Below are 16,253 nucleotides of genomic sequence, written 5' to 3' on the forward strand. Positions count from 1 at the left end.
GTGAAAGAGAACAAAATCCTTTTTCACTCATGGTGAGTTGATAGATGATGACTAAAACTGAAAAATTAAGAATATGCTGTAACCGCATTATAGTTAGAAAAAGAGAGGTAAATACCACAAGAAACCTGCTAAAAATAATCAAAGTGGTTGCTTCCGAGGATGGGAAATGGAGTGAAATGCTGCCAAGGACTGCTATTTTTCTCTAAAAGCCTTATAGACCTATCGACTCTTTAAACTATGTGCATGTATAATTTTGTTTAAAATTCAAAAAATATAAATTAAAAACTACCATACTTAACATGATAATGAACCTTCTTTCTATTAACGAGGACTAAGGGAATATAATTGTGGAAATGAATCTAAAATTTCATCTCAGTTTGCATCTCTTGGGTATCTCCAGCTTCAGGAGAACTGTTCCGTATTTTAAGTCCTGAGGTGAAGTACTCTTAGCACCCTGACTCTTTTCCACAGAGAATTTCACGTTTTCTATAGGGTTTTACTTAAACTTTTTGTGCAATGTTTTCCTCTGATTGTGTAAGTTATTTGAAACAGTTGACAATATTAGTCAACAACATGAGCAGTGTATCACAACTATTTTTGGAAGAATGGCAAGAAAATGAGTTTCTTTGGAAAAGGAGCTCATTAAGGTTTAACCTCCTCACTCTCGACAAAGTCTAGTCTCCATCAGGTTTTACAGTCAAATGCTAAAGACCAATATTTCACTGTGACTCAAAGGAAAGTGGATACCAAAGTAACAAACATCTATTTCTTACCACCTGCTCCTTCCAAAATGCCCCGGACTACTGCCTGAACACCACTGGGTCTCATCAACCTTTCAGAGAGGAGCTGCCCACATAGACGCCGGAGCCAAGCTGGGGCCCGACACATAACTTGTGTCTTCCCATCCGTGCAGGACTAAAAAAGGAAGGGAAAGGTATGAACTGAATGTCAGTGTAACAGATATGTAGAAATTAAAAATATACAAATATACTGAGTCATACTGATGATTAACCGTATGCTATACAGACTTCAAAAGAGCAAAATTTTTCCCTTAAAAAAAAAAAAGAGGGTCCTTTACAAAACCTACTCCAGCATCACTTTTAAGAAAGTAAAAATATAGTGAAACTTCTTCAAGTGAAGTATCAAGTGAAATTTCAAACCCAGAAATAGACAAACATATCTGTGAATAAAATACAGATTTGGGTGACACAAGGTTAATGTAACCGATCTGAATGCAGTCCTTCCAATCAAATTTAGCTTCCAAACAAGAGTCCTATGAGCATGACTCACCACTAAGAGGACAGTTCACAACACTGAGAGGACACTAGTCCTTGCCTCCATGGTCTCAGCTGCTCTGATTCCTTTTGACATGGCAGTTTCAAGAAGAGTTAGATTTCTTCAAGAACTCCTTTTCGAGAGTTCTGTGGAGCCACCATGAACAAAGAGACCTGGTGTCCCTTATTTTGGGCTAGAACGCAAACTACGGTGTGGTCATTCATTGTGTCTAACTATGTGAGCATAAAACTTAGTGAAAGAAAAACATTTAATCCCAACTAGCCTGTTCTCTCTCTTTTATTTAAAGATGATCAATAATTACCATTTATTGAAGGGGTTATGATGTGCCATGCACTGCGGTGAGTACCTCCCCCACAGTCTCAAAAGGAACTTATAAGGAAGGGTCTGTTGTCATCCCCATCCCCATTCTATGGGTAAGGAAACTGAGGGATGGAAAGGCTTACTAATTCAAACAACTGCACGCTGGGGTTGAATTCCAGTGTGCCTAACTCCAGAGCCTCTGTTTCTCGTCATGCTCTTATAATGTATTTGGTTTAATCTGGCAAACTGTGGACTCATTCAGAGAAGCAGAGTATGAGCCAGAGGAGCCCAATGTGAGGCTACAGTAATATTCTAAGGACGAGATGAAAATGACTTCAACTAGGAGATATCTTTGTAGCCAGCTTCAGCTGGTCCTACAGCCAATTCCTTTGGCCCTTCATGCTTTGCTCACCTAAACTCATAACTAAAATTTAGGTACTGAAAGAAAATAGATAAATCCAGCTACATCATCAAATTAAAGCATTTTGGATAAATAATTATTTTTAAGGAAAAAAGAAACTATCTTATGCCTAGCAGTATATATACCATTACGTTTTTCAAAAATGGATCTAAGAATAGTCCATTAATAGCTCTAATTTTAATTTCTTGACTTCAAATACTCCATTCAAAGAATAAGATGTCCAGACACTTCTGCCAGAAGAATGTATTGTCAAACAGCCAAATTTTAGTTAAAAAAAAAAAAAAGATCCAGTTTGAAAATGAATAAAATATATTTTTGTCATAAGCCTTAAAAAATGATCACAATATTCCTGGGAACAGTGTCCATCATTCCACTAAAAGAAAAATCCTTTCAAATTATCCCAAAGGTCAGTGTAATTTAGCTCTACAAATACCATTTAACAATCTAAAAGATGAAATAAGACTCAACTAGATTAATTTCCCAGGAGAAGAAGACAGTACACCACACACTATCATTAAAGATTCACCCACAAGAGTCCCCAGGCATGCATACCTGGGGTGGTCCTCCCTGGAGGATAAGTAATTCTCGGACTGCTAATGGTTGATACACTTGATCCAAGATGTCTCTCAGAGCCTTCCTAGATAGGGCTCTTTCGTCTTCGGTTAACACCTAAAAGAAACACGTATTTGGCTTTTGTGGAATACAAACTAGGCAGGCAATAGAAGGCAATGCTTTGCAATACTGAACAAAGATGCTTGTAAGGGGAGAGGGAGGCAAGCTTCTTTTGCCTCTTGATTTCCTTCTACCTGGAGGAAGCTCTAATACTGAAACACTCCTGGCCCTCTCTCCATCCCCTCACCCACTTCCGGGCAGGAGATTGGTGAGTTCTGGCACGCACAGATGAGCTCGCTCCTCTTCTATCTCTTGGGAGCGAGCACACCTTCTGTTCTGCTCTTCTCTGCCGTAGATTTTTCAGGGGCATGTCCCCTGCCAAAGGGCAGAAGGCGCTGCAGTTTTCTGGCACTCTTTAAAACTGGGTGAGAAATGTGTCTAATTCTGGAACGCACTGTTAGGAGACCCATTTGTCTCCCTCTATATACCTTTCAACTCTGTCTTTACGAGTAATAAAGGGGACATTTTGACTTGTCATCTCGTACTCTGTTAACTGTCTTTTAATTGATTCAGAACTTGGGCAGCAAAGGGTGTTATTTAATTGGGCCCCCTCTCTGAGCCTCAAGAGACTGTCTCCCTTTGGTAACCTCACAGTCAAGCTCTGAGAGTCCTGCCCCTTACAATTTAGCAAACTGTGGTATAGGTGCTGCTTAGAGCAGCAGCTATTGCTGGGACTTGTCCAGCTTCATAGTGTACACCCACCGTGTCTCCCTTTCTCCTCCCACCCCCTCACTCGGTCCTTTCTCTCTGTTTCTCTTTTCTTTTCTCTCCTCTGAGACCCCTGGGCACTGCTTAGCGCTAGCACTAGTAATTCCAGAACCCCCATCTCGAGGAAGTGCAGGCAGCAGGCACTGATGGAGCTGTCAAGATTCACACCCTGCTGTGAAGAGCACAGAGCTCTGCTCCACAAAATGGAATGCACTGGGGGACTTCATAACTTCGTGTCACTACTCGGGTGACAAGGGCTTTGAAGTGTTTTCTGTTGTGTTTTGTGAGCATAGGCAGAAGAGGGAATAGAAGAGGAGAACAAACAGAAAAGGAACAAGTTGGAGGGTGACAAAGAAAGGTGACAGAGAAATGAGGTGAGTGGGCATTATGAAATCTGGCTGCAGTAGCGAAGGAATTACCCTACGTGTGACCCTGGATACATTTATATCTTAACAGCTTCTTCTGGTTAGGTTCCTGTGCTGATGCTGGTGGCCCTCTCGTGGGGGAGTAGTGGTCACTGCTATGTTATACTTGTGAGCCTTGTCTCCCCAATTACTGTGTGAGCTGTTTGAGAAAAGGACCAAGTCTAATGCTTCTGTAACCTCCACAGCACCTTTATAGTCCAGACACTCAAATCCTTACTGACTGTCAGCAAAACACAGGCATATACCCTTATCATCTAATAATAACAACGAATGATTGGACTGTGCAGTGTACCCAGTGCTTTGCATACTTTATCTCCCTTAATCCTCCCAAGAACTTAATGAAGGAGGCATGAATAGTTTAATATTAATATTAGGGGGCAAAGCCAGGAGACTAATTAGGAAGGTGTAATAATTCAGATGAGATGATAGCAGCTTCACAGCTGGAAAGACTGTTGGTCATAATGGCAGGTGAAGAAATTAATGAAGACTATCCAGTAGAAATTCATGAATATTTATCAACATTTGAGAATTCCATTGGTGCTGTGGATGAGATGCTGAAGACCATGATGTCTGTTGCTAGAAATGAGTTGTTGCAGAAGTTGGACCCACTTGAACAAGCAAAAGTGGATTTAGTTTCTGCTTACACATTGAATTCAATGTTTTGGGTTTATTTGGCCACACAGGGAGTTAATCCTAAGGAACATCCAGTAAAGCAGGAATTGGAGAGAATCAGAGTATACATGAACAGAGTCAAGGAAATAACAGACAAGAAAAAGGCTGGCAAGCTGGACAGGGCTGCGGCTTCAAGATTTGTAAAAAATGCCCTATGGGAACCAAAACCTAAAAATGCATCCAAAGTTGCCAGTAAAGGAAAAAGTAAAAGTTAACCTTTTGGTTTTGATGTACACATATTCAAAAAGTACATAATTTTTATTGTTTTCCACAAAATAGATGATGATTATGTGCCATTGTAAGGTTTAAATGTATTCCATATTGAATTCGCGTGTAAGATTTGCATCTTAAATTTGTAATGCTAAATACTTTTCCCCCAGAAAGATTAAGTTATCCTTATTGATTTTCCTATAGAACATTATGTGGTTTTTTTAACATTGTGGTATATTTTATATTTATAGTTTACTGTCTCTTGACAAGACTTATTTCCTTATATAGGTCAATTTTTCAAGTGCCATTTTATAAGCAACTTGAAATTTAAGTTAAATGTTCTTTGCAAACATTTGTCTATTTTCGATGAATAATGATTTTATGAAGTATGTTGAAGTTTTAAATACATCTGTTTTCACTATATAATATTAGGAAAGAAAGAAATGACTTAAATGTCCATTTTTTCTGTGAAGTTATTTCATTATGCTTTCATGATTTTGGGAATTACTGCTTTTTGTGATGTTTGAAGTATCAATTTAAGACTTTTAAGGTTATTCTTTAATTCTTGGTGCTTTGCCACTATGTCCCATTTAAAGTAAAAATATATTCTCATTAACTTTAGATGGGAAATGAGGTTGTATATTGATGGCTGAATTTTGGCATAATGGCTATACACTATCAATAAAGCTGTAAATGTTGTGTAAAAAGTATATATATATTAATATTAATGGTAGTAACTTTTTTTTTTTTTTTTTGCGGTATGCGGGCCTCTCACTGCCGTGGCCTCTCCCGTTGCGGAGCACAGGCTCCGGACGCGCAGGCCCAGCGGCCATGGCTCACGGGCCCAGCCTCTCCGTGGCATGTGGGATCCTCCCGGATCGGGGCACGAACCCGCGTCCCCTGCATCGGCAGGCGGACTCCCAACCACTGCGCCACCAGGGAGGCCCGGTAGTAACTTTTTGATGAGCACTACTGGGGATTGAGCTAGGTACTTTATACACTTTATCCTTAATCCTCACAGCCACCTTGCAATTATTAAACACATTTTACAAAAGAGGAAACAGAGGCTCAAAGAAATAGCCTGCAACAGCTGTTTCAAAAAGTGGCTAGAAGGGACAGGTGAAATGGACTCCCCAGGTGTGAAAGGACCAGTATTTAATAAATGAAAGCTCTAACCCCCTATAAAGAATCATCTATCCACCAGAGATACCTGGACATTCAATAAAATTCTAGATCTTTCCATCAGCACTTTTCCAAAGAACTAAGACTGTCTTTTATAGCAACTACACACAAGTATACACACATATTCACAAAGTCTCTCACACACTCTCTCAACGTATGTTTACCTCTTCCTCGGGATTTAGCGGTTTTCTCTTGGTTGGGCAGAATCCCAGCTGGCACAGACCTGCTGCGATATCCCCAAAATGGCGGCAGAAAATCAAGCTCCTCAGAGATGCGTGCTGAGCAACATTTAGGAGGACCTTGCAGCTGGTGTACAGTCTCCGGGGTGCACTGGGGGCAGCACTGAGACACACTACGTCCTGAACAATGGCACCAAACTCAGTCCTGTAACTCACAGGGACTCCAACACCAGGCACAAGATAGGGGCAGACACCCAAGGTAACTACAAACTGCAAAACTGACTGGATAGTCTTTTGCTGTGAGATACTAAGTGTATCCGGGCTCAGGGCAGGAGCAGCTTCTGGAGTCCTCGGGTTGGGTTTACCTGGATTGAACTCAACTGCAAGGCGGATCATGGTTTCCTTCAAGCACAACAGCAACAGTAAGCTTTGGGAAGTAAAACGCCAGGTGACATCCATAGAGTCTTGTCGCCATTCTGCCTCATTAGCAATTTCATCCCTTAGGAGTTTCAATTTCTTCCAGTGAGGATCCTTCAGAAACTTGTCCTCCAAAGCAGACAGGTTAGATTTTAAAGTGGTCAACAGGACATCATGTTTCGTGATCTGTAGTGAACTTGAGCCTGATCCTTTCGAAGAAAGATAAAGGAAATTACATACATGGAAAACAAACTGTACTTCCCTCCATGTGGAATGCCTTGCCTCCTCCAGTTCATCCTCTGAGGCCTGGCTCAGATGTCATTACTTCTAGAAAGTAGTTGTGCCACCCTAGCCTAGGCAGAATTCAAGACCACATTCCCTGCCTTCCTATAGCACTCTGGATGTAGTTAGGATAGTGTACCTAACACATACGTCTTCTAGTTTGTTTCTGAGGGCACAGGCAGCTCTTAATCAACTTACTGGGCTTAAATTGTAGCCAGAACAGAAATCTAAAAAGCTAAACATTTACCACAGAAGGTTCATTCAGTCAAACTGTTCTAGATCCCAGGGATAAAGGACAAAACAAAGTCCTTTCCCTCATGGAACTTACATTCTAGTGAGGCAGATCACAGAATATAGACAAAGGGTGCAGAAAAGATTAATTTAATCACATTACCCCCAAAATATAGATTCTCAATTTTTCCTGAACTTTCTTAAAATGGTCTTTACTGCCCTCTCCCGGTGAAGGAGCTCATATACACTCTTAGCAGCTGACATCCTTGCTGACTCACTCCTTGAAACACTCCTCTCTCGGTTTCTGGGACAGCAAGCACTCTTTCCTGGTTTTCCTCCTACCTCCATGGCCATCTTGCAACGTCTCCTCTGCTGGCTTCTCTTCCTCTACCAGATATCAAAATGTTCCAAGGCTGGTCCTGAACTCTGCACTCTCTTCCTCGACAAACTTATTCAGGCTCAGGTCTTTAAAAATGATCTGTAAGCTAACAGCTCCCAAATTTACATGTCTGGCTCATGTCTACCCTCTAAGTTCCAGGGACATATTTCCAACTGCTGAATGAAATCTCCACTTGGATGTGTTTAGGCATTTCAAATTCAACAAATTGTTGATTCTCACGAGTACTTTTCACTCCCTACTACAATCTAACCAGGTTACTAACTGGTTACATCTCTATCCTTTTCCTTTTCTCTTTTATCCAATCTATCACCAAGTCTTGTGTGTTCTGCATACTAAATGTTTCTCAAATTCATTCAATTTTCTCCACCTCACAACTACAACCTTTCTCTAAGCCATGAACATCTTTAAACTGAACTACAGCAGCAGCCTCTTAACTGGTATCCCTACTTATACTCCTCCTCTCCCAAAAGTCTACTTTTCACACATCAGATCTTCTTAATATTTAAAATAGATTTCTCTTGGTGGAAGTGTGCACATACACTCCTGATGTGTATATATCTTAAGTGGAAATGCTGAGTCATAGGTATCTAGAAGTCTCAATCTAAATATTATCTCCTCGGGGGTGGCCTTCCTTGACCAATCTAAAAGCCATGCCCCACACCATTAACTCTGTGATAACACCCAATTTGTTTTCTCCATAGTACTTATCACAATCAGTAATTATTTTATTGGTGTTTATTTTCTTTCTTCTCTATCAGAGTTTAAACTTAATGAGGGTAAACACCATGTCTCTCTTGTTTGGTCTGTGCTTTGCACAGCACATAAAGTAAGCCCCAAATGAGTATTTGTTAGTTGATTGAGTAAAAGAATTAATGAAAAGAGTAATTAATAAAAATCTCCTTAGGACTTCCCTGGTGGCACAGTGGTTAAGAATCCGCCTGACAATGCAGGGGACATGGGTTCGAGCCCTGGTCCGGGAAGATCTCACATGCCGTGGAGCAACTAAGCCTGTGCGCCACAACTACTGAGCCTGCGCTCTAGAGCCCGCGAGCCACAACTACTGAGCCCACGTGCCACAACTACTGAGCCCACGTGCCACAACTACTGAAGCCTGTGCACCTAGAGCCAGTGCTCCACAACAAGAGACGCCACCGCAATGAAAAGCCTGCGCACTGCAATGAAGAGTAGCCCCTGCTTGCCGCAACTAGAGAAAGCCCGCACGCAGCAACGAAGACCCAATGCAGCCAAAAATAAATAAATAAATTTATAAAAAATATAAAAAAATAAAGATCTCCTTAAAACTCCTATAAAAAAAAAAAAAACTCCTGTAAGACCAACCCTCCCACAAGATAACAACTATCAACTCTGGACAAAATGTAAAAAGCAAGTATCTGAAGGTGCCTGAAGGTGACAAAAGTGAGCAAAAACTAGGGAAGGCACTTAGAAGGGAAAAACAGCATTGGGTAAGTTTCCTGCTTTTTTTTGCCTTTTAGTCGGGGTTAGGCCTTAGCATAGCTAAAATTCAAAGAGAAACCCATTGTCTTACTGGCTTGAGAACCAAAGCACAGAATTCAGGGCAACTACAGCAGGTGGAAAATAAGAAGAGAAATATCAGAAAGGATAGAACCAGAGAGGAAGAGCCCCCAATTCTATATAAACTGTGACCAAATCTCTGGCTAATCTTTGAACCAAGCATGTGTGGGAAGAACTTCAAATAGGTCAGCTAAGATTAAAAGAACTGAAAATAGCTGCTGCCCACCACAGAAGAGACAGAGTTTGGAGTACGAATCAGTCAAGTTAATTGCCTACTTTAAAACAAAACAAAACAGGGATTCTCTGGTGGGCCAGTGGTTAGGACTCTACGCTTTCACTGTCGAGGGCGTGGGTTCAATGCCCAGTCGGGGAACTAAGATCCCACAAGCCACGAGGTGCAGCCAAAAAAGAAAAACAAAACAAAACAAAACAAAAAATCAATACTCTCTGGAGGACTATAACAGAATCCAGAGTTTCAACAGCATATCCTACATCATGTCCATTATACAATCTGAAAGTTCTAGACAGATAAAGAAACGTGAAAACGTGACCCACCTCAAGAGGAAGACAATCAATGGAGACTGATCCTAAATTACCCAAGTGTCAGATTGAACAAAGATTTTCAAGCAGCTCTTATAACTATGTTCAAGGATATGATGGAGGGACTTCCCTGGCAGTCCAGTAGTTAAGACTCTGCACTTCCACTGGAAGAGACATGGGTTTGATCCCTGGTTGGGGAACTAAGATCCCACATGCCACACAGCACAGCCAAAAAAAAAAAGGATGTGATGGAAAGTATTCATTATGAATGAACAAATGGGGACTCCCGGCAAAAAAGTAGAAAGTATTTTTAAAAACCCACATGGAGGGCTTCCCTGGTGGTGCAGTGGTTGAGAGTCTGCCTGCCAATGCAGGGGACGCGGGTTCGTGCCCCGGTCTGGGAAGATACCACATGCCGCGGAGTGGCTGGGCCCGTGAGCCATGGCCGCTGAGCCTGCGCGTCCGGAGCCTGTGCTCCGCAACAGGAGAGGCCACAACAGTGAGAGGCCCACGTACCACAAAAAATAAATAATAAATAAATAAATAAATAAAAACCCACATGGAAATGCTAGAATTTAAAAATAAAATTTCTGAAATTTTTAAAAAATCAATTGATGTACTTAACAGCTTTGAGATGACCAAAAAAAAAAAAAAATTAGTGAACTTGAAGATATATCCCTAGAAATTATCCAATCTGAACAACAAAGAGAAAAACATTTTAAAGAAATAGAGCCTTAGGATCTGTGAACAATATCAAATGATCTATTTGTAATAAAATAGAGACTAACTAGAATAAAAGGAGAGGAGAGAAAATGGAGCACAAAAGGATTTGAAGAAATAATGATCAAAATTTTCTAAAATTTAGTGAAAAAAACACAAATTTACAGATTCAGTAAGCTCAGTGATGCCCAATCAGGATAAGTAGAAAGAAAATAACATCTACACATATTATAGTCAATTGTTAAAACCAGAGATAAAGAGAAAATCTTGAAAGCAGTCAGAAAAATATGACACTTATAGGGGACCAATGCTATGAATAGCTGTGAACTAACCATCGCAAGCAATGAATGCTAAAAGATAGTAGAAAAACATCTTTAAAGTGCTGACAGGGGTAAAAAAAAAAACCTGTCAACTGACTATTCTATATCCAATAAAAAGTAACCTTCAAAAATGAAAGTAAAATGAAGACATTTTCAGAACAATGAAAACTAAGATAACTGACTGACAGCAGATCTGGAATACAAAGAAATGTTAAAGTTCTTCAAGCTGAGGGAAAACAGTACCAGATGGAAACTTGGATCTTCAGGAAAGAAGGAAAAGCATCAGAAATGGTAAATATGTGGGTAAATATAAAAGACTAATTTTTCCCTCTTAATTTCTTTAAATATATGTAACTGTCTAAAGCAAAATTTATAAAATTGTATTATGGGATTTATAACTTACATAGATAAACATGAAAACTACAGCATAAAACCTAAAAGAGGTGGGGAGCTGTAAAAGGACCCTTATAGTTGCAAGGTTTTTATGAGTTCTGTGAAATAGTACAATATTAATTCTAACCAGATTGTGAAAAATTAAGGATGTACATTGTAATCCCAGGATGACTACTAAAAACATAATATGAAAAGGTGGGTTATGGTTATAAAACCATAATAAAATGTTGAAAATATAAATGAATTCAAGCAGCAATAGACTTCAAAACTAAGGTTAATATATCTTCTAAGAAAGGATCAAAATGCAATTGACGGTAACTAAAAGGGTGTTCAACAATGCATTATTTATAATAGTGTAAAATTAGAAATATATGTTGAGTAAATTATGGTCTACCTGTATCCAATGTACTATATGTATATGTAATATTTATTTTGTTTATTATTGTCTCTCTACCAACTAGAATAAAAACTCCTTGAGGACAGGGATGTTGCTCTGTTTTGTTCACTGCTGTATTCTTGCCTGGAACAAGGCCTGTCTGACACACAGTTGCTGTTCAAAATAAGTAGTTACTGAATGAATGAAAAATGGATTATTTGAAGCCATCAAACTATGTTGAACATTATTTAATGACATGTTCACTAAATATATTCTAAAGTGAACAGAGTATGAAACACTAAACGGGCAAAAGATATGAACAGTTTACAGAAAAAGAAATGCAAATTGCTCTTAAACATGAACATATGATCAACCTTGCTCCTAAGAGAAAAGTAAATTAAAACTATACTGAAATATCACTTCCCATCTATCAAGTGGCTAAAATCCAAAAGTTTTTATAACACATTTTGTGTTTTACAGAAACACACACTCTCATACATGGCTGGTAAGGGGCTAAAATGGTACATCCCTAAGAAGAGAAATTTGGCAATATCTAGCAAAATTACATAAGCATTTAACCATTGGCCCAGCAATCCCTCTTTTAGGAATCTATCCTAAGATAGTTACACAGGCAAAATTGCAAAGTGACATATACACAAAGCTACTCATTGCCATATTGTTAGCTAGGCAGCAGTAGGGGAGAGATGGGGTTGAATCAAAGTGTGCTTTGTTTTGCAGAAACTGACTGTTAAATCATTAAATCACAGAAAGTTCCAGATACCAGCTGTCCTTAAAAGGTTACAATACATCCAACAAGATACTACAGTACAAGCAAACACCCAAGCACCTGCTTGCTTGCAGTTTTGGGCAACCTGGATTAACTGTTGCCTCATTATAATGCTTATGGATGATCATGCGTGCCGATTCATGAATATGCATGCCACCCAGGCTTAAACCTTCCCTGGTCCAGTGGTTAGGGGAGACAGTACTTTGGGAACTACTGTAACAAAGAACAAACCTGACTCCATACTGGAGCTATTCCTTTAGCTCTAACCTTTGTGCTCTGCTGTCTGTACTTAGTCATGCTGGCTCTGCACCTTTATAAAAGAATGCTGCCTATTGCCTGAAATATACATGATAGCCTTTTCTCAATGCTCTGCCTCCCAGGCTTGACCTTTAAAGGTATAACACTTGGACTTCCCTGGTGGTGCAGTGGTTGAGAGTCTGCCTGCCGATGCAGGGGACACGGGTTCGTGCCCCGGTCCAGGAAGATCCCACATGCCGCGGAGCGGCTGGGCCCGTGAGCCATGGCCACTGGGCCTCCACGTCCAGAGCCTGTGCTCCGCAACGGGGGAGGCCACAACAGTGAGAGGCCCGCGTACCACACACACACAAAAAAGGTATAACACTTTTCCTTTCACACAGAGATAAAAAGTTGGAGAAGAGAAAATAACATTTTTCTCAGTTGGAGGTTTATAGGAACATCATGACTAGACCTATGTGGACAGCTGCAAGAATGTGGGTCTGGCCAGCACCAAGAAGTCTGCAACAAGAAGCCACACCCTTTCCCCTTTTAGTATAAAAGCCTGAATTCTAACTCAGGTAAGATGGTTCTTTCGGACCCTAGTCCACTATCTTCTCAGTCTGCTGGTTTTCTGAAAAAAGCTGCTATTCCTTGTGCCAACACCTGTCTCTCGATTTATTGGCCTGTCATGGGAGAGCAGTAAGAGCCTGGACTTGGTAACACTATCTCCCTGACTCCTTACTTGTCTTCTGCTTTAAGAAAGTACTTGGGACTTTGCTGGTGGCACAGTGGTTAAGAATCCGCCTGCCAGTGCAGGGGACACGGGTTCAAGCACTGGTCCGGGAAGATTCCACATGCTGCAGAACAACTAAGCCCATGTGCCACAGCTACTGAGCCTGTGCTCTAGAGCCGGTGCTCCACAACAAAAGAAGCCACCGCAATGAGAAGCCCTCGCACCGCAACAAAGAGTAGCCCTCGCTCGCCGCAACTAGAGAAAAGCCCCCGCACAGCAACAAAAACCCAATGCAGCCAAAAGTAATAAATAAATAAATAAATTTATTTATTTTTTTAAAAAAGTACTTGGTGGGTTCATTGGCTAAGCACCCAAAGCGATGGACCCACTGAGTCCAGTAAAAGTATTTCTTACATTAACAAAAGGCTTAAAACAACCCAAATATCCATTAATAGAGAACTGATGAATAAACAGTAGCATATCCACATAATGGAATACCATGCAGCTGTAAAAGGGAAAGAGGAAGACTTCTGTGTATGACTATGCAGTGATCACTAAGACATATTGAATTTAAAAAGTAAGGTGTAGAAGAATGTATACAGTATGATAACTTTTGTGTTATAATGGGAAGGAACATGAAATATATTATTTGTTTTTATTTTTTAAAAAAGCAGTGGAGGGCTTCCCTGGTGGTGCAGTGGTTGAGAGTCCGCCTGCCGATGCAGGGGACACGGGTTCGTGCCCCAATCCGGGAAGATCCCACATGCCGTGGAGCGGCTGGGCCCATGAGCCATGGCCACTGAGCCTGTGCGTCTGGAGCCTGTGCTCCCCAACTGGAGAGGCCACAACAGCGAGGGGCCCGCGTACCACAAAAAAAAAAAAAAAAAAAAAAAAAAAAAGCAGTGGAAAAACAAATTAAAAATTAACTAAAATGAGTTGTCTATAGAGAGAGGGAGAGATCAGTGGGGAGGAGACAGGGGTGAGTTTAGAGTTTTCCTTTTGAAGCCCTGTATTTTTTTCATAGTTAAAAAATTAAATGAAAAAGAAAATTCAAAATGTTCCTAAAAATAAAAAACAGGGCTTCCCTGGTGGCACAGTGGTTGAGAATCTGCCTGCTAATGCATGGGACACGGGTTCGAGCCCTGGTCTGGGAGGATCCCACATGCCGCAGAGCAACTAGGCCCATGAACCACAACTACTGAGCCTGCGCATCTGGAGCCTGTGCTCCGCAACAAGAGAGGCCATGATAGTGAGAGGCCCGCGCACCGCGATGAAGAGTGGCCCCCGCTTGCCACAGCTAGAGAAAGCCCTCCCACAGAAACGAAGACCCAACACAACAAAAATAAATAAAATAAATTAATAAACTCCTACCCCAACATCTTCTTAAAAAAAAAAAAAATGAACCTAATCTATACTTTATGTCCAAGGTTGCCAAACTACAATGTACAGGTCAAATCAGGCCCACCACCTATTTCTACAAGTTTTACTGGAACATAGACATGCTATTTATTTACATATTATCTTTGGCTGCTTTCAAGCCACAACAGCAGAGGTAAATAGTTGTGACAGAGACAGTATGGATCACAAAGCCCAAAATATTTACTGCCTGCTTCTTTACAGAAAAAGTGTGCCAACTCCTAAACCAAGTTAGCAGCACAACCACACAGAATTATTTCAAGTGACTTGAAATATAGAACTTTGTACATCCTGTGGACAAAAACAAACAAACAAAAATCCCTTAGAAACAGCAGGTGTGTTGATGATAGTAATGCATGATTTGTTATTTTAAAATATTATATGCATGTGTGAATATATTATATATGAATATGTAACTATATATTTGTGTATACATATATGAAATAAGTAAATAACTACATTAATTTCAGTAGGAACCAATATTTTCAGATAAGAGAAAAACATACAAAGATAAAAATATAAAATATACTTAAGAAGAATGACTAGGTGGACAAATACATGTTAAAGAATCTAGGTCATGGTACATAAATTTTCAAGGTAAAATTCCTTCAACTTTTCTATAAGCTTAAAATTTTTCATAATGTTAGGAAAAATTTAAACTCTATTTCATTTTAATTGGGAATATCAGTACAAACTCTCGATTTGTTTTTTGTCTTCTGAAAATCCACACACTTCCTAGTTCCAATCATTGAAAAAGTCTGGAAGCAATGACACTTCAGTGGCAATACATGTCACTGGTGTCTATCTTGTGGTTTCTAAATATCATTTTTTCTTAAAGAGATTTGTTTTCAAGAATGCAGCAAAAAATGTATGAGATGAGTCTGAGATATCTTATGCCTGAAAGCAAAGAAGCAATCAGAGACTACTAGGGTTACTAGGGTCACATCAAAGAGTCCAACAGCTAACTTGAATGGGTCCCACAGGCCACAAATGGAACAATTAGAGTATCAAGAGTAATGAGTACAGGACTTCCCTGGTGGCGCAGTGGTTGAGAATCTGCCTGCCAATGCAGGGGACACGGGCTTGAGCCTTGGTCCAGGAAGATCCCACATGCTGCGACTAAGCCCGTGTGCCACAACTACTGAGCCTGGGCTCTAGAGCCTGCACGCCTACAGCCTGTGCTCCACAACAAGAGAACCTACTGCAATAAGAAGCCCTCGCACCGCAACGAAGAGTAGCCCCCACTCGCCACAACGGGAGAAAGCCTGCGCGCAGCAACGAAGACCAACATGGCCATAAATAAATAAATAAATAAATGAATTTTTGAAAATAATGAGTACAATAACGGAAACATGTATATACAAAAATCTATTCATAATAAAACAAAACAAAAAAATCACTCCATTGGCTACCTTTGGAGACTGCTGTGACACTAATGTATTATTCTGAAAATTGAACAATAAAAGAACAGAAAGAACCTAACTTTATTAAAATATATATATGTGTGTGCATGTGTACACACATAGAAAAAGACCTCAAGGGCTTCCCTGGTGGCGCAAGTGGTTGAGAGTCCGCCTGCCGATGCAGGGGACACGGGTTCGTGCCCCAGTCTGGGAGGATCCCATATGCCGCGGAGCGGCTGCGCCCGTGAGCCATGGCCGCTGAGCCTGCGCGTCCGGAGCCTGTGCGCCGCAACGGGAGAGGCCACAACAGTGAGAAGCCCGCATACCACAAAAAAAAAAAAGAAAAAAAAAAAGAAAAAGACCTCAAAAGCCATACTTCAAAGTATTAACAGTGATAATC

At 40.4% G+C, this 16,253-nt stretch overlaps 2 protein-coding genes across 2 annotated transcripts in view; one reads left to right on the top strand and one right to left on the bottom strand.

Annotated features, from left to right (window-relative positions):
- Positions 1–16,253, bottom strand: part of TANGO6 (transport and golgi organization 6 homolog) — a 170,478-nt gene that overhangs the window by 149,798 nt on the left and 4,427 nt on the right. The window contains exons 2-4 of the mRNA XM_082606990.1: positions 6,051–6,691; positions 2,570–2,686; positions 774–915 (exon numbers count right to left, since the gene is read on the bottom strand). Coding sequence (XP_082463116.1) covers positions 774–915; positions 2,570–2,686; positions 6,051–6,691 — 900 coding nt within the window. The remainder of the gene's footprint in view (positions 1–773; positions 916–2,569; positions 2,687–6,050; positions 6,692–16,253) is intronic.
- Positions 4,280–5,411, top strand: LOC309795024 (nuclear nucleic acid-binding protein C1D-like). The gene has a single exon (XM_082607008.1). It carries the CDS (start codon positions 4,284–4,286, stop codon positions 4,707–4,709), a length of 426 nt encoding a protein of 141 aa, XP_082463134.1. The 5' UTR covers positions 4,280–4,283; the 3' UTR covers positions 4,710–5,411.

The sequence above is a fragment of the Mesoplodon mirus genome, assembly GCF_964341445.2.
Source record: "Mesoplodon mirus genome assembly, chromosome: 19".
Classification (NCBI taxonomy): domain Eukaryota; kingdom Metazoa; phylum Chordata; class Mammalia; order Artiodactyla; family Ziphiidae; genus Mesoplodon; species Mesoplodon mirus.